The sequence below is a fragment of the Lolium rigidum genome, chromosome 6 (genome assembly GCF_022539505.1).
Source record: "Lolium rigidum isolate FL_2022 chromosome 6, APGP_CSIRO_Lrig_0.1, whole genome shotgun sequence".
NCBI classification, from domain to species: Eukaryota; Viridiplantae; Streptophyta; class Magnoliopsida; order Poales; family Poaceae; genus Lolium; species Lolium rigidum.
The window spans coordinates 204071120-204090681 of NC_061513.1; the positions used below are offsets into that span (position 1 = coordinate 204071120).

General features: G+C 48.6%; 1 protein-coding gene across 1 annotated transcript; it reads right to left on the bottom strand.

The window, feature by feature from the left end:
* Positions 1-4362: 4362 nt before the first annotated feature.
* LOC124665616 (GATA transcription factor 23-like) lies at positions 4363-6599 on the bottom strand. The gene is made up of 3 exons (XM_047203011.1): positions 6379-6599; positions 6145-6243; positions 4363-5122 (listed from the first exon to the last, which is right to left on the bottom strand). Exons 1-3 carry the CDS (start codon positions 6397-6399, stop codon positions 4853-4855), a joined length of 390 nt encoding a protein of 129 aa, XP_047058967.1. The 5' UTR covers positions 6400-6599; the 3' UTR covers positions 4363-4852.
* Positions 6600-19562: the final 12963 nt, after the last annotated feature.

The window sequence follows — 19562 nt, forward strand, 5'->3', positions numbered from 1 at the left end:
CGCATATCACCTCGCCGCCTACGATGGCAACGGCGACCCATCGGCTAACTACAACATCAGTGGACGACGGCGGTGGTGGAGCGCGCCCGGGAGGACCCTCGCGTGGGTCCTCCGCTACATCCCCGACGGGAACGGCCCGCCACTGCAGATGCCGCCACGACAGTTGCAGCTGGCGCTGCCGTGAGGCAATGGCGGCCAGTGGGCGGCACGACGCCAGACTTCCTCCTCGTCGCGCTAGTCGTCCTCCTCGCGCGGGTCCTCGGCGCGCGGGTCCTCGTCGAGGCACTCGCCGTACAACATGCCGTCTCCAAGGGTCCCGACAACGGTGAAGGACGAGCCGGAGGAGGCTCCACCTTCTCGCAGGCGCCGCCATGGCGGTGGCGGCGGCGCCCTCGTCGTCCGCGAGCGGCACCAACCGTCCCTGCCGCGCCAGCGCGAGTGGACTCCGCCGCCGGAGTACAAGGCGACGGCCTCCATCGTCAAGGCATAGGACGGCCCAGAGGAGTTTCCTAGGCTACGCCAAGCCCAGCTGGAGTCCTTCGCGGTGACGGACGAGTTCGCCGAGGCGTGGAGCGCGGCGGACTACCGCTGCGCGGAGGAGGAGCGCCGCCGTCACCTCGGCCTCGTCATCAACCTCGAAAGCGACGACGAGGCTGGTCCGTCCAGTAGGCCGCGCGGGAGACTAGGGGATGCCGGCCATGGCTGCAACAGCTACCTCCCGCAGCCGAAGGAGGAGGAGCCCGACGATGACGAGGACTACGCGGCAGCGATGTACCGCCGTCAAAGGCAAAAAAAATAATCTATGTTTTTAAATTTGTATAAATATTGGTCAAGTATGGCCGAACGGTTTCTATGAATTGTGTTAAATTTCAAAAATTCATTTATTTTTAGCGTAGAGGCCATGATCGGGAGGTGCCCAGCCCCTATTTCTGTTTTGCCGCCGGCGCCCCATATAGGCCCTAAAACGGCTGCGTCGGAGCCCATATGGGGGACGAGTGGAGATGCTCTCACTTTGGTAAAGGAGTTTACCAAGTCAGATATACCCACTTTGAGAGTTGAGACACAATGAGCAAGTTGCCATTTGTATTCTGAAGTATAATGCACATGCCATTTCTTTAGAACTAAGGTCCTCACGTGACCCGAGTTGTGAATCGATTAGCTTATGGTCTATCAAGCTCTGAAGCAAATTGCATGACATGGTTGACCAATTTGAAATTTTCTTTACCGATTCGAAAAGATATTATCGAGGATCGCTCGAGTGATTTGATTCAGGAAGCATTATCATCGATAGCAGTGCAAATTTTTTAAAAAGTAATAAAGATTACAAATTGGTCCATAGACTACCTAGCAACTATTACATATACTAGCGCGAAGGTGTGCCGTTGTCCTCTCCTGAGCCCTCCATACTGTAATAGATAAACGTAACCTTCAAAAAACCAGCACACCAGATCAACAATATAAAATCAAACACTTGAGGCTTATCAACCGTGGCGGAGGGGTGGGGCGAGGGGTTGAGCCGACCGTGGCGGCGCGGTGGTGCGGCTAGGCGCGATGAGGGGCACCGACGACGTCTACGCGGGGCAAGCCGATCTGGATAGGCGAGGCGCCGCTGGGCATCGGGATCCCGGGGCGGCGCTTAGGCTTCTCGAGCTGTGGGTGGAGGCTTGGTGGAGGCGGCGCGACTGGGCTCAGGCTCCTGGTCGGCCTCTACCTGAGATGATCTGCTCTATGTCTGGCGGCCAGGCGCTCTCTATTCGGCTTTTTGTCGGTCCTTCTCCTCATCGGTCATCGACCGGTGGCGTCGGGGCTGCTGGTGCGGTTTTCAATAAAGGTGGATGTCCTAGGGTACCTCTTGGGCGAAGATGCAGACCTTCCCGAGGCTGGTCCTTGATATGGCCGGATTGTTGAGATCCGGAAGGCGCCGTTGGTGAATGTAACCTTGCACCTTATGCCTCGAGATTGCTGGATCGGGTGGTATGCGGTCGTGAGCACCCATGCTTTTATTATGACCGTTTGGTTGTGGAGGGAGCAACACGAAACTCTGTTCTGTGTTGCCATGAGATGTCATTCTGGTCCATGGTGAATCAGAGGCGGGAATATCATGAAGGCCGGATTGGAGGACTATCCACGAAGGTTCAAGTCTCTGTGTTGCTGATAGACTTGCTTGGTGTTCTGGTTTCACAACATCGTTTTGCAACAACCGTATGCAAGTGGGGGCGGCAACGTATGTGAAGTTCAGAGTCTTACCTATCAGGGTGACAATCCAAGGTCTAACCTTAACTGGTTGTGTGTGGCAATGACTTTGTTGAAGATATTATTTTAAGGGCGAAGACTATCTTAAGGCTGAAAAACTAAGATCTTTTGATCGGGCGATGACGAGACGATGATACGTGTGCACTGTTTCCTTTTTGGAGGCTTTGCTTTTGGAGATTTCGAAGTTTAGGTGTTTTCTTGGTGGTGGATGTATTATTGATGCTAGAGCTAGAATACTGTAGCTAGAATTTTATTTTTTATTTCTAATTATTTTGGTTTTATGCATTTGTACTGTCATTAGGGTATTGTGCTGCCATTAGGGTATTGCGCTGCCATTATGGTATTGCGCTGTTGTTGGATGTAATTGATATCTCTTAATATTAATATATTCCCTTTATCGAAAAAGTTTAACTGGGCCAGCTGTATAAAATATGAAAGCATGTTAGGAATAATACATGTAAGCAGCATGTAGGAATACAAAGTGAATCGAACTATCCTGTCAAGTGATCTGTTAATGTCGTTTACCGCTTGCTCAGCACGGTATTTGAGGCATGTACACCGTCTCACCCATCGAATGCTACTACCAGTTCGAAGAAACGAGGAATGGATCGACCCCCGACCTCTCCCTCGCGTCGTCCCTCCAGGCGACCGGGGGGAAAACTTAAACCCGCCGCCGCTGCCTCCCCCTCCCCCTCCTCTCCCCTCGTCGCCCCCGGAGGCGGCCGCCGGCAAGGCCGTGCGACGCCGGTGATGGGGGTGGCGGGGATCTCTCCTCCGGCCCCCCATGCGCTGCTGTAGGGAGGACGACGGCCGCGCGGGTGTGGGCGTGGTGTGGAGGTCGCCCCGATGGGCCTCTGGTACCAGATCTGAAGATGGTGGCTCCCCCTCCTGCGGTGCTCGTCGCACCTCCCCGGCCCCGGACTGCCTCCGGTGGCTGCGGGGTGTGGTCGGATGTGGGCTCTGGACCGGGGGAAATCCTTGGCCGACAGTGGCGGCCGCGACGTCGACGACGCTGATGGCGCCGTTCTCCTTCCTGAAGGCGACATCGAGGTGATATCCCCTCCCTCCCTGCCCTATCTATCTCGGGTGAAAACCCAAAGCTTTGGCTTGGACGGTGGCGGCGCTCGGGTGGTGCCGTTCCCTCGTTGGAGGCGCCGTTTTGAGATAGTGGGTTTGTGTGGATGAGCTCGGCAGAGGTTGGTATGCATCGTCTTCGCCTACTCCTGGCAGCTTGGTCCGGTTTGGTGGTTTTTGCTACGGGTGGCTATGATGTTCGTGGGTGACGGCGCGGCGAGGCGAGTGCTCGGAGTCTTTCTCCATGGCGGTAACTTCCATTATCCATGCGTGCTCAGGGAGAGCGATCTACCTCCGACAGGTACGGTGCCCTCCGAACCGGGGCGAGAAAGCAGGAAGCTTTCTTTGGAGGTGGAAACGGATGGTGCCCGGGCTTTGCTTGGCCTCTGGAGGTTGACGATGGTGCGGTTCCCTCTATGGCGGTCTTCTTCACCAGCTTCGACGCCTCTCTAGTTGGATCACAAGACTGGACAATGGTCTCGGAGCTCAAGCTGTGTTGCACTCCTTTTCTTGTTCCGTTTGTAGTTTTCGGTTCCTGAGCTGGTTTTCAGCATCTTGTATCCTCTTGCCGGCAACGGCCTTATTAATTTAAGGCAGGGCTACGGCCTTATGTTTAAAAGAAACGAGGAATGTGGAGGGAATTTTGCTAGGTTTCCGGTGGTAATACGGTTGACATCCTTCATTCTGAAGATCAATCAAAACGTGCTAGCTGGTAGCAGGAGAACAAACAAATGGTTGCAACATACAAAACCAACTACATCAATTGTATTAGTTGGGCATTATGTGTAGGTTGATAGTATCCAATCACTAGCAGCCTGGCATAGGTGGTACGCAACCGTCTACTTCATGTGACATTTTTTAAGGACTGGCACTAGCAAGAGCGACCATAACCTCTTATATTTGTGCTTGTTTCTCATGCTCGGCAATGTAAACAAAAGAGACGATAAGGCGGTTTTGGTGAATAATATTTTTCCCCAGAAGCTGCTGTTTTGCAATACCACACAGGTAGATCAGTAAATACTAACTCAAAGTAAATGATCTTGAATAAATAATATTTCAGCTTTATTATAGGAAGAAGAGGGATGATGCTTCCTTTTCATCATCAACCCCTCCTATAGATCGATGTACATCCAAAGAACGAAAGAAGGAAAAAGAAGCAAAAACAAGAAACAAGTGTTTGTAGTGAGATCAACGGACCTCTCTGATCACATGGAGCCTACCACAATAACAAAGAGATAAGGCAGACAGCATGAAAATCCACGGTGTGACGCCACATATTAGCATGGGACAGATCCAGATCAGATCAGATGGGCATCAATTAACTCTGCCCCTCACACTATCACATCATCTGGAGATAGGAGATCCCCCTATTCCTTATCTCATCCTGACGAACAATGAAGCTATTTGATTGGACTGGAATCGTCGGCTGGTGAGCGCGCACGTGTTAGAGTGCGCGTTTTTGTATCTATGTGTGTGTGTGTGTATGTATGTACATTGGTGATTTGGGTGTGGGCAGCTGGGTTTGTCAGCCATGTAGCAAGGTGGATGCAGGTGGGGAAGATAATGTCATGAGCAACAACGCAGCCTCTTCCACCCCCATTAGAAACCTCCTTTTCTGGACCACCTGCAAGTTGCTGCTAGTGCTGCTGCTGTTGCTATTACTGTCTTTTACATCAGTTGTTGTCGCCTCCTCGCTGTTATGTTGGAGCTGCGGCTGCGGCGGCTCCTTTTGATCTAGGCCAAGGTCTTGCCTCCTCTTCTTCCGGTACCGGATGCCGCAAGCGTTGCACAGAGACTGGGATTGCAGATCAGAGTAGGAGGAGTTAGAAAGCTACATTCAACGTATGATACTATTACAGTGAGATTTTATTTATGCTCAGTATTCTTTAAGTGTTATCAAAAAGTATGGTACATCAGAAGCACTCCAAGGAAAAGGATGAAGAAGAATAGTCAACTCGCAGAAGCGTAAGGGATAAAGTATCTCTCCCGCCTTTGTACACAATTAGGCTCGGTAGTTAGCACTGTTGGAAGGAACGTCTCACCTAACCACCAGGTTCCGATCAAATTGAATAGACAGAAAAGTTCATCAAGACAAGTCATATTAGGATTCGACCAAAACCTAACTACAACCTGTCAAAGGGAAAAAATTCCATCTTTCCAAGCCAATCAGTAAGAGGAAACTTCAGGAATCTTCCGAAAGCATGTCAGTTGCAATGATTGTATTGACGACCAACTGCCTAATAAGGAACCAATAACTGAAGAACTGGAGCGAACAGATAAGCAATGGTGAAATGTGTTTCGATCATCAGCTGGGCTACGATGAAACAAGATAGTACTACTAAATAGGCAACAATTTCACTCGGTCATGAAGCTCTTGATACTATTTTGTCATAACTGCTTTTTATTGAACTCCATTATTCAGATTGTAGAGCTTTTATTTAACATGGAGCCGCACATCAAGATCACTAATACCTATTCTTACATGCCTGAACGAACTAGAACTTCTGTATGAATTAGATCATCAGTATTAAGAAGACATGTGTATTCCCAAATCCTAAGTTGTAGTCAAAGATGAACATACGGGATGACCATGAACATCAGGAACTAAAGTAGGATGTCTTATCTAGAAGAATAACTTATACAAAAACAAGCAGCAAGGAAATTCGCATCAAAAGCAGAGCTAGCTGCCGACCATCTGTGTATCCACGTTCCTTAAGATGATCAAATAAACTATTTGCCCATGTTTCCCAATTCTGTTCCGCCCTGATCTTAACAGAAGTATACAGCAGACATGGATGCGATCGATGAAGCACTCACCCTACGGCCGGTCGGCCCGCCGCGCCACATGGGCGTGGAGGTGGTGCGGCATTCGACGCAGCTCCTCCTCCCTTCCTCCACCACCCCGATCCCATCCACCTGCAGGGAGATCAAACACCAAGGAATCAAAATCGATCCAAGAGAGGCCATACAAAGATCAATCACCAGATAGAACATGGGGGGAACAACAGCAGCGGAAGGGAAGGAGAGCCGACGAACCGCGGCCGGATGTACCTTCCGATCGGAGGAACCCATGGAGACGGCACCGGATTACGGCGCACTTACGTAGATCGGTGGCCGGATATGTTAGAGGAAATATTCTTGTTTTTTTTTCCTCCTTGCTCTGCTTCTTGCAGCGTGCAGTGAAGAGTAGTTTTTGGTGGGAAGGGGACGAAGAGAAGAGAAGTGGAGCGAGGAGAAGAGGCTAAGGCGGTCGGAGTTGGAGCGTGGAAGCAAAGGAGGCAGCGTACGTATCTGTGCGACAGATAGGGGAGACGGCGACGTGGCGTTTCAGATTGGTTTGGGTTTAAAAGGCAAGGTCGGATGTCGAAGTGTATTGCTGTTCTTCGTGACATTTGGAAGCAATTTCATGAGAAACTTCGAGGTTTCCTTTTGGTTTCATGTGTCGATCGATTGAGTCAGTCGACCTAGACGATTTTGTTAGGGAGTGTCTAATTTATAAGTCGGCTGATTTTTTTAGTTGGAATTACAAAAGATATTTAACATGATATGTCATGACCTGGGGATTTCACACCACATTACAAAAACAAACACAAACCACTAGGTAGGATAAAACAACAGTCTCATGTTCATCTCCATAACACATAGCAGACCAGGACATAAGATCATATACATCTCCAACAACAGACAGATCAGATAGATAGGATACAGACCATAATTCATTTCATTCTAGATCACATCAGCAGAGATGATGACTCCCCTCGTGGATAAAAAATGCTCACCATACGGGTGGAACAAGAACATCACAACCTGCCCAGCTTCAAAACCATTCATAGCAACAAAAGTTTACCCATTGCATCAGTGTTGATTTGCATTCTACCATCGCTGCACGAGCTGTAATGATCTTGCAAAATAGGAGTAGATGACACAACACAAAATAGGCAGGACAACTAATACATGGCATAGTACAGTACAAGATACAGAACAGGAAATAGGTACCAGAACTCATTGGATCCATTAAACTTAACATAACGCTCTGGACAGAAAATCACAGAAGTTGAGATGTGGACAAACTAAATTCATCAGCTATATATCACATTAAAAGTTTCAGCGTCACCGAATATGTAGGTCACTAGAACAAGCAATAAAAATATCCCATAACAATAGCTAGATTCATACTACTGCACATCGTATCTTCCAGGGAATTATACTGGAAACACTTTCAAGGAAAATCAGTTCATTTGTACACTCGGTGCCACCACACTGGTAGTTTGGGTTGCCTCATACTTGACCTTACTGTTGATTATATTCGCCTGGTGCACCGCCATTGTAGCAGTCAGGATAGCCATAACCTTCGCGAGGGGGCACATTGCCACCTTGGTATCCAGGAAACCAAAACTAGTTCTTTTACTTACATGGAAATTAAATGTGTAAAACTACCCTTACATAAGCTAGTGCTTTTTCTTACATTTAAATAAATGTGTAGAACTACCAAAACTTTCATGTAAAAAAATGGTGGTGCATCAAATATAGTTTGTTACATACACTAGAGTTTCTACTTACAAGATAAAAGTTTGTGTAAAAGCAACTAAGCCCATCATGTAAAATTTAAATAAAGCTTTTACATATCCTAGTGCTTTTATTTACATTTAAGCTAAGTAATTCAAACCATTTAAATGGGAATGTAAGAACTTAATGTAAGTTGAAAAATATGTATTTACATGTCCTATTGGTGCTATTTACATAGAGGATAAACATGTATAAACTCAATCTAGCTGGTTGTATCTCTACCTATCAATTCTTTACTTGTGTCTCTGTCTATAGTTACTTGCTTACTGAAAATGTGAAACTAACTGAAAAGACATGTATGGATTAACTTAAAATATTTATTTACACGTCATATTGGTGCTATTTACATAGAGGATAAACATGTAAAACTCAATCTGGTTGGTCGCATACAGTGCCTACCATTTCTTTACTTGTTTCTCCGCCTATAATTACTTGCTTACTGAACATGTAAAACTAACTGAAAGGACATGTAAAACTAAATGAAAACATTTATTTACGTGTTATATTTGTGCCATTTACATAGAGGATAAACATGTAAACTCGATCTGGTTGGTTACAAATTAGGAGCCGAATGCACTGCGAAAGTTATCCTGCCTGTTTACATCCTAACAAGGAGGTTTCATGTCGTTGCCTACTCGACAATACCCTGGAGTAGGTATCCTCACGGAAGGAGGAATAAGATGGGGCCAAAGGGTGGAGAGCCATCGGAACGGTGGTACGTTTACCCAGCTTCGGATCACACTGCACGGAGGTAGGACCTACTACTGCTTGTCTGGAATTATCTGGGCGCTTGCGCGTTGTTACAATGAGTTGTGGTTGTGCCTCTGGGGATCCCAGGATCCGGCTTACAAAGGCGCATGGATATAGGGTTTCCACGGAGAGTCCTACCCAGAATACAAGTTGTCTAACTACGGAATAATACATTACCGTGCACGTCAAGGATCCACCTACACCTAACTTGTCGTCATGGATCCGGTTACCTTCATGGGCCTTCACAGATCCGACTCCTGGCGCGGATTGGGTTCGATCCGGCTCCTTGATCCTGGGCTGGACATCCTCCATCTTCAATCAACAGCAACTGGGCTGCCCGGTGGGCCATATGCCACCATCATCTGTGGGCCACCCGAGCTTGCAGGATCTGGACCCTGTCAAAGGTACACCTATGAAGTATACCCACAAAAGTAGCCCAGAGTTCTCCGAGGCTCACCATGTCTTCCACCTTGCTCATGTCATAGAAATCTCCGGCTTGTTCCCCGAAAGTCTTGGAAATCTTGAAGAACTCTGATTTCAAAAATGCTTTTCCAAACTCTTTGTCGGAAATGCTCCTTTGTCAAGGGAATAAATCCATCGACCAAATCTTCAAATTTGTTCTCCGATGCTTTTCATGTAAGGTCTCAGATCAAATACCATGATCTTACCCGGAACCCATGGGGAGAAATTGCTCCGCCAATTTAGGTTTCGATTTCACGAGTAATTCCAACGGTAATTAATCCTTTTTACCGATTTTACTAGGGTTTACGACATGTGTCACACATCCAACGGCGCGATAGTTGCGTTCCAACCACAGGATGCGGAGCACGAATCTCATCCCCCGGCTATAAATATCGAGGTCATCGGGTTTGAACCCTAATCTCAGTAATTTCCCCCATTTCAATGCTCTAACTCAAGCGCCGCCCCCAAGCTCCTCACGCCGCCGTGTCGGATCCTCACCGGACTTTCGCCGGAGTTCCTTCTCCGCGCCGTGTTCATATGTGTTCTTAACTTCAGTGAGCCACCGTGCTGAAACCTCGTCGCCGGCAAGCTCGACCACTGCGGCAACTATTCTGGCGAGTTCTCCATCTTCAAGCTTTGTTACCCGGGCTCGTAGTGGTGAATAGGGTAATGTGAATGAGTTCATACAGTTTTCGGCTAGTCCATTGACAATAGCCTCTTTTATGCACATGTCTTCTCCTCCTCAGCCGGATCCTCTGGTGATCACACCTCTCGCCGTCGCCCCTCCTCCCCTTATTCCCGTCCGCTTGGACCCAACTCAGAGATCCGGCAAAACCATTGACTCTGACACTCATATGACGGATCCATCTGAAGTAGCCGGGAAGGAGAAGATGGAACAGAAGGTGGAAGAAGCCGCCAAAAGATGCAAAGCCTGAACCCGCGAGGGTGAGGTGAAGGGACAGTGGTCGCCTTGCACTGCAGTGGAGGAGGAGCTACGGGCCATGGAATCCGAGGGGTTCCTTAAGCCCGGAACTTGGCGAGTGGTTTCGAGTGCTCCTTGCCCCGCGCCCGAAGCTGGAGAACTGGTGCTGACGAAGGCATTGATCGAGCAAGGCTTTTCGTTTCCGCCGAGCGACTTCTTCTTGGAAATCCTCAAGACGTACCAGCTCCAGCCCCACAACATTTCTTCGAATAGCCTCCTCGCCATATCCAACCACATTACACTATGCGAGGGTCACCACGGATAAAGCCGGATCTGACTTTGGTTTTCAGTATTATTTCTCCGTCAAGAAGGAGTCCGTGCCCAAGGGCAAAACGCTTACAAACTGCGGGAGCGTAACCTTCAAGATCTGGCGCGACCGCATCTACCCTCAAACAGACAGACATGAGTTCGTGAGGTACTAGTCAGCCGGGTTATTTTATGTGAATGACTCGGAAACGCCAGAAAGCACAAGGAAGATCCCTCCTTTCAAGGATGGTCTTACTGCCGAAGTCTCCGCCTGGAACGCCAATCCCCACCTCTCCGACTTCCCAGAGGTTGAAAAGATGGCCAAGCGGATCTCCAAGCTCGTGAGTTATGGGTTGATGGGGAAAGATCTAACCATGTCTTGGTTTACCGAGTGGATCCAACCCCTTCAACACCGCGAACAACTAATGTACCTCTTCACTGGCCGCGAAGACAACATGTGCGCCAACAAGGACAATCTATCTTCCGATGCCCTGGACAAGTGGCTCCGGGTCACGATCAAGATTCCGCGCGAGGTTCACTCCAGTGTGTACGGACATGACATCTATACAGGAGGCGTTGGTCCTTCCGTAAGAATTTTTCCAACTTGACTATGTTCCTTTCATGCCTGCTAATTTGCCCAAGGACTTAACTTTTTACAGTTTGATTCACTAGAGGAGAAGGACCTTAGATTCTTGGTCTGGACCCCCATCACAAGACCATCCAACCCGGATCCCGCATCTGACGCATACAAGGACGACGAGACCGAGCCAATTCTCCCTTCCAAGCGGAAACGAGAATCTGACCCCGGCAACACATCCCAGCGCGGACGCGGAGTTCGCGGTTCAAAAACTTCCAGTGCCACCACCAGGACATTGGAGAAAGAGAAGCTCTGTCTCAAGGAGATAGACACCAGCAAGAAGGGAGGAATCGAACAGTTCTTTACCAAGACTAGGTATTGGATCTTTTCCGGCTATCCACCTACCTTTTTATTATGGACTCCTTTGTTATGTGAACCTTTTTTGGGCATGCAGCAAGAAGATCGTAGAAAATCTCAAGAAGAAGGCTAAACCATCTCCAGCACCCATGCCAATCACACCAAAGCAAGAGGCACCCTCGAAGCTTGCTCCGTCGACCGTTCCTACCAAAGAAAAGGATGTCATCCAAATTGATCACGACACAGAAGAGTTAGCGGCTCCAGCAAGGGAACTAGCAACTCGATGCCTTCTACTGAAGAGGAACATAAAAATTTGGTTGAAGCTCCGGTTGATGATGCCTCACAAAGAAAGGAAGTTGTCGATGGTACGCCCTCAATGCATCCCCAATTTTTCCGATTCTTTGTCGGGCACCACTCCACCAGCGTTATAATGAAATAACGCACTTGATGAATGAAGTCTGGGGCAACCAGGAAACTGAAAAGGAGGACCTGGAAGATTTCGATGATGCTTTCCGCACCTTCTTCACCAAGCACAAGGCCATCCAACAGGTAACACTAGCCCCCAAGTATTGGGTTATGCTTTTTCCGAGTAAAAGAGCTAGCCAAGGTAAACCTCTGACTTTCTCTCTGCTCCGACCATCACTATAACATAGAAGTGATTTTTTTCCACATTTGCTACCCAAAAAGCCATCAGTTGATGACATCTCTGCCAAGCTCAAGACGATCGAGGCCGTGCATGAGTCCGTCCAAGCCTCCTTAAAGGAATCTCAAGAAAATGAGGTAAAGCTCAAAAAGGAAGTTGGAGGAAACACATGCACTAGCCATGGCGGAGCTGGAGAAGAAGTTGAAAGCCAGCGAAAGTGCATGCAATGTCATCACAACTGAAGACTGCCGAGGCGGAAGCGAAAGCGGTTGACGACATCATCTTCCGTAAACTCTCTTTTTTTCCTTGGTTCTATCATACTCGAATTTTCTCAAGGGTGTAAGCGGAAACTGGTCAAAATTGTTTTGCAACGTGTTTTTGTAGCTGCCCTTGGATTTGTTCGCAACGCCGCTTACGGACTCTCCCGGACCGAGGCCCATGACGAAGGCAGAAACGCCATCAAGGATCTGATGGGGGCCTGCCGGAAAGTAGCAGGAAAGCTATCCATGAAACAAGCTAGCACAAAGATTGCGGACAAGATGACAAAACTTATGTCTGCCGTGCCGGAACTCATCAGGGACTGGCAGGAGTCTTCTGCTCGCGGTATCGCAGGTCATGCCTTGGTCATGTGCAAAGCACATTTTCAGTTTATGGATTTTGCGAGAATTTCCCGTGGAGTTCCAAAGGGCACCAATGTGAAGAAGCTGATCAGAGACGTCCATGAGTACGACTCCCTCTACGCCTCCTAGATCAACCATGAAGAATGGTTTAAAAAGTATGAGATTCCTATGGGTCTTGCTCCGGATGGTGAAGAAGCGGCGGAGGAGGAGTCCCCCTTGAGCTCGAGTCATTCCGGTAGCAGCTCCGACAAGGACATCACCTACGATGCTTTGGGAGATGATAAGTCGGAGTCCTCTAGCTGATGTGTGCCTGAGATAAAAACCATGAGCTGTATCATTTGCCCCAGAGCGGGTCTGTAAACTAAATACTTAAGCTTTTGAATTAGCTAGGGAAAACTCGCATGTATGTAATGGGACGAACATAGTACCATTTTATATATATGTGCAAGTGTTGGTTTCCGCATTTCTCCGGCTTACTCACTTGACGTTTCGCGAGCCGGAAAACCTGTAAGCCAGAAAAGCTCACCGCGGTGATGGAGCCTAATGGCAATCCATCCAGAACCTCGGAAACAAGCACCCATCGTTAGGTGCCAGAAATCGTTACTAGGAATCTGCAAGTTCGCAAGAGAAAACACATATCCCAGAAAACTTAAGTTTACGTCCTACTAGACGATTTTGAAAATCTAAAATTTATACACGCCTAGGCGGAAAGCTCCATCTATGCGGTTTTAGTCAGAAAGAACATACATGATCAAAAAATGAACAACTAAAGGAGGTAAAATACTCATAGACTGAACCATATGCTTTATTTCATTGCTCATGTATCATAACTATTACAAGGTATGTAATATGGTAACTGCTAAGTGTGAAAATGACGTAGTTGTGCGATGTTCCAAGGGTGATCTGCCTCGTCGTAGATGTCACTCGGATCATCCCTCTTTCTCTTCCTGAGGAAGTTTCTATTTCTATCCTTCAACTCACGGATATCTATGGGGTACTATGATCTGTTATGCAATACTTTACTGACGACGAAGGGTCCTTCCCATGGACATTGCAACTTAAGCGCCTTCCCATGGAGACCAGGTCACCTTCTTTAAACCAGAGATTCCGAACACGGCAGCTATGATAGTGGCGCGGTTTCTGCTGGTATATGGTGGAGCGCTGGTCTACTAAGTCTCTAGCCTCTTCAAGCAGATCCACAGATAGTTGTCGAGTCTCATCTTCATTTGCTTCATTGTAGGCGGAAACTCGCGGGGAATTATGGATGATGTTGAAATGTAACACTGCTTCGGCTCCATATACTAGGAAGAATGGTGTAAAACCAGTTGATCTGTTGGGGGTTATACGTAAACTCCACAAAACAACATCTAACTCATCTGCCCAAGCTCCGACTGCTCTACGTAGGGGTGCTTCTGGGCGAGGTTTGATTTCGACTGGTATGAGGCTGTTGGCTCGCTTGCCCTCTCCATTGGACTGTGCATGAGACACAGATGCAAGGTCAAGCCGAATCCCAACGTCATTACAGTACTCCTTCAATTCTCAGTGTGCGAAGTTCGTTCCATTATCTTTATGATGTTGTGTGCTATGTCGAATCTCACCACGAGGCTATAGAACTTTTTTAGTGCCGTAGCACCATCGGCTTTCCTAACTGGCTTGGCCTCGATCCATTTGTTGAATTTATCAACTGCGACCAAGAGGTACTCAAAACTGCCAGAGGACAATTCTGTAATTTTCTGACCATATGGAGCCCCCATACCGCAAACGACCAAGTGATAGGGATGGTCTTTAGCTCTTGACCTGGTACATTTGGTTGTGTAGCATAGTATTGACAGCCCCGACAGGTTCCGACTAACTTCTCAGCATCAGCTTTTGCTGTCAGCCAAAAGAATCTTTGCGTGAAGGCTTTTGCAACGAGGAACCTGGAAGCGACATAATCCCCGCAATCGCCAAGGTGAATCTCTCTGAGTATTGAAATGCCATCTTCATTGGAGTCACACTTCTGGAAAATTCCGGTTGTGCTTCTCTTGTAGAGCTATCCATTAATTATTGTGTAGGACTTTGCTCGTCTGATGATCTGCGAGAACCTCGCCCTCTGGCAACTTCTGATCGATGATGTAATATAGGTAAGGCTTGGTCCATGCTGGAGTGATGACCATCACCTCCTTTGCCGGAGACACTACCACGTCTGGGTTTTCCGGGTTAGCGCCCTTCACCGAGGGTGTCCTCATGTGCTCAAGGAAAATTCCGGGTGGAATTGACTTCCGGCCAGATCCGAGCTTGGACAACATGGTTGCCGCTATGTTGTTGTCTCTTCTGACATACTTGACTTTGTATCCGAGAAAGCACTTGGCGATCTCGTCAACTTCATCTATGTAAGCCGCTATGAAGGAATTCCTGACATTCCAGGTTCCGGCTACTTGTTGTGCCACCAGGTTGGAGTCTCCGCAACATGTGATGTGCTTGATCCCGATCTCGTTCGTGATGCACAGTCCATGTAGTAAGCCTCATACTCCGCCATATTGTTAGTGGCCTCAAAGTGAATCTGCAGAACATACTGTAGTTCTTCTCCAGTTGGTGAATTCAGGGTAACTCCAATCCCCGAGCCTTGATGTTTCTTGGATCCATCAAAATGCATGACCCAGGGCTCTGGTTTTGGAATGGGTGTGCCCTCTGGCGCTTCAGTCTAGTCGACGAAGAAATCCGCCAAAACATGTGAATTGATTGCATCTCTAGCTTTGTAGTTGATGTCGAGGGCGAAGAGTTCTATTCCCCTCTTCGCTACTCGTCTCGTTGCGTCGGAGTTGTTGATGATGGTTGACAATGGAACTCTACTCACAACTGTCATTGGGTGCTCTTGGAAGTAGTGTCTCAGCTTCCGACATCCTAGGAATACTCCATAGGCTAGTTTTTGAAAGTGAGGATATCTTTGCTTGGAATCCATGAGGACCTCATTGATGTAGTAGACGGGCCGTTGGACTCCATACTCGTAGCCTTCTTCCTTTCGCTCCACCACGATGATTATACTGACAACCCTGTTGGAAGCTGCCAAGTAGAGGAGCATTGGCTCCGACTCTGCTGGTGCCGCCAAGATGGGTGCGGAGGAGAGTATTCTCTTCAACTCATGTAATGTTGTGGCTGCTGTATCGTCCCAGACAAATTTGTCTGCTTTCTTCAATAGCTTGTAGAGGGGCATTGCCTTCTCGCCAAGACGACTAACAAATCGACTAACTGCTGCTACACAACTAGTCAATCGTTGTACATCTTTGAGACAAGTTGGCCCCTTGATGTTCATAATGGCCTTGATCTTCTCCAGGTTCACCTCAATGCCTATGTGGGAGACAATGAAGCCAAGGAGTTTTTTGGCTGGTATGCCGAAGACGCACTTCAGCCGATTTAACATCATCTTCTACTTCGAGAGATTATCGAAAGTTTCCTTGAGGTCACTGATCAGGTCGGATACCTTCCGGGTCATGACCGCGATGTCGTTGATGTAGGTGTGCACGTTCCGGCCAATCTGGTCCTTCAGGCATCACTCGATCATACGCTGGTAGGTGGCACCTACATTTTTCAAACCAAAGGGCATGGTGACATAGGAGTAAGTGCCAAAAGGGGTGATAAAGGAAGTCGCCTTTTGGTCAGACTCCTACATTCGGATCTGATGATACCCGAAATATGCGTCAAGAAAACACAGAAGTTCCGCCCTGGCCGTCGATTCAATGACTTGGTCAATGCGAGGCAAGGGAAACACATCCTTCAGACAATGCTTGTTCAAGCCGGAGTAATCGATGCACATTCTTAGTATTTTAGAATTCTTTTTGGGTACAATGACAAGATTTGCGACCCAATTTGTGTGGATAACTTCTACTACAAAACCTGCCTCTAGTAACTTTGCTAATTCCATTTCTACGGCGCGGTGCTTCTTGTCTCCAAAGCGCCGCATAGCTTGCTTCACTGGCTTTGCACCAGGGTTTATGTTGAGGTAGTGCTCGGCGAGTTCCCTTGGTACTCCGGACATGTCAGAAGGTTGCCATGGGATGATATCCAAGTTTGTTTGGAAGTACTCGACGAGTGCGTCTTCCTATTTGGGGTCCAGGCCTATGTCAACGGAGACTTGGCACTGCCTTCCTTGAGGTCTACCTTCGGCCTTGAACGTGGTCTTCTGGTCAGAGATCTGCTTCTTGGTGGTATGCATCTTAGCCAGATCCACCGCGGCCCTGTAGCCTTGCATGTCCTCACCAGAAATAACGTACTCTACGAAAGCGGCCTCACCTTCTTCATACTCTTTAGCCTTCTTGAAGTCTTCCGATATAGTGATCATACCTTTAGGATCCGGAATCTTGAGCTTGTTGTAGCATGGAACTTGTGGTACGTTGGCCTGCCGAAGATCACGTGGTAGGAACTTTTGAAGGGCACAACCACAAATGTGATCATATCCTCACGGTAGTTATTAACATCACCGAAGTCCATAGGAAGTTTAATGCTGCCCAAGGAGTTTTCCTTTTAACCCGGAACCACATCATGGAATTACATGGTGCTATGCTTGAGTTGTTCCTTGGTAAGGTTCATTTTCTCCAAGGTTACCAGGTACATGATGTTCATGATGGCTCCGCCGTTGTTGACGTCAGAAACCCACTGGCGGGCAGAGACGGGCAACACCGTAGAGCCGGGAACAACTAGGGCTGCGGCTGGCCCTAGTCCCTCTGAGCGACGGCCCGCAAAGCCTCCTGGTCGCACGCACCGATGTTTATCACAAGGGCGTGCCACCTGACCTATACCTGGTCGGGAAGGTGTGGATGATGCCTCGCTTAGTTTCCTGCGGGGCACACACGTAAACGTTAAATACGAGCCTCGATCGGCTCTCAGGTTATCCTGTGAATCGGCTCAAAGAGCCGATCCACCCATGATTCGGACGGGGTGTCCGAATATATGGTGGTCCTGCTTGATCAATGTAAAGCTAATGAGATCTACGACGATGCGGGGTTTTCACCGCATAATCGGATCATCCTACTCACGATTCGGGCCTCGCGCTCGCGCACGGTGACCGTAAGCCGATCCTAGACAGGGCCTAAAAACCAACACGAGGTTGATCCCGGAACATCCGTTCTAGGACTAGCAAACGCCACCCTACACGCCGCTGGATCCTCCGACCCCTTGTAAGGCCTAACTATTGCAGATATTAAACTAATCCTTGTAGAACAAGGAGCAATCGTAACGGATCAGATCTACTAAACTATGATCAAGCGGGGTGCCGCCCCTACGCCTAAGATAGGTGTAAGGGCGGCTAGACATGCAAGGGTTGCACTACGAAAGCATGCAGCATGAAGAACAATGCTAACCCTAACATGTCTAAGATAACTACGTTGCTCGCCATCAAAAAGGCTTCAGCACGAGCAACGCATGAACAACGTAGGCAGGCTTGTGCTGCCTAGATCGCAAGATGCGATCTAGGCAGCATGATGCTTACCGGTAGAAACCCTCGAGACGAAGGAGTTGGCGATGCGCCGAGATTTGTTTGTGGTTGAACGTTGGTTGTTGTTTATTCCATAAACCCTAGATACATATTTATAGTCCAGCGGACTTTCTAATGTGGGCGTGCACTAAACCGTGCACGAGTAAGATTCTATCTCTAAATTAAGATGCGATCTAATATGTTACAGATACATGGGCAATTAAGCCCAATTTGGTATAAAAGGCCGATTCACGTATTTCTTCCATATATATATTCTTCAAGTCCATCTTGATCGCGGCCCACCTCTGACTTGGTCAAATTCTGGTGATAACACATGCCCCCCTGGTTTTGGAAATGACATTTCCAAAATCATTACGCTTCCTTTCATCGGGTCATGTCGTGGCAGAGCGAACTGCCGCGAGTATCCGTCACCATGATGACTTGCCTTCTCAACTTCTCCGCGTGACTTGGCAGTCTTTTCTCTTTCTTTCAAGCACCACTTCCTCGGAAACTGCTGTGGCATTGAATTTCCACTATATCCCCTTTATTTAACCGTTCTAAACGGCTTGCGTCTCCTTCGTCCTCCTCGCATTAGCACCAAAAACCCTCTGTGCCGCCATGTCTTCTTCCTCTTCCTCCGAGTTTTCCTACGGGTCCGACTCCTCCCGCGAGACGCCGCCGGAAATTCGCGCCCCGGAAGACTGGGACGAGGAGAGCCATGCCTCCTCCATTTGGTCCGAGGACGACAAGTCCTTGACCAGCGGGGATGAAGATCTTCGGTTCCTCGCCGATGGGGAGCTCGGAGCCAAAAAGCGAGGACGACCAGTTCTCCTGGGACGGCTGCCCCACCTCTGAAGAAGAGGGAGAAGAAGACGACGACGACGACGACGATGACTCCCTCGAAGGCTACCCGCCGGCGAAGCGCCTCCGCATGTGGTGGGACGACGACAGCAGCGATGACGAAGACGGGGATGAAGCCCCCGTAGAGGGCTACGGGAGTAGCGACGAGGAGCCCATCGGCAGCAGTGCCGATGAGAGTTCCGAGGGTGACGACGAGGGCAGTGATGGCCCGTAGATTAGGATCGACTAGTATAGGCCTAGCAGTAGTAGATTGGTCAATAGACCCTCCTTTTGTCCTTCCTTCTTCGAGTAATCGGTTCTTCCTTTGTAAGAAATCCTGTTTATTAATGAAGAAATTTCCCCAATTTGGCACTGTCGATTCCTTTTGAACCGATTCTCGATGAGCCGATGGCAACGCATCGGGTCTTCATGAATTATCCCCCATTCTTTCGAATAAAGAACTTAAGTTCCGCCAGATCACCACCCTTGACGAAAATCGCGGTGCAGGACTAGCCGATGGCCACCCAATCGGCTTTTAAAAACGGAGCATCCATCAGGCCAGCTGCCCCCCGAGTCCCAGTCAAGGCGAGCAGAGACGAGGGCATGCCATTCAGACAGACGGACTTGGGCTAGACCATGTCCGAGGGAACTACCATGCAGAGCCGGCCGATTCCCAGCAAAATCGGCTCTCCAAGGCAGAGAACCTTTAGGGTGAGCTGCCCCCCGAGCTTCAGTCCGTCCTG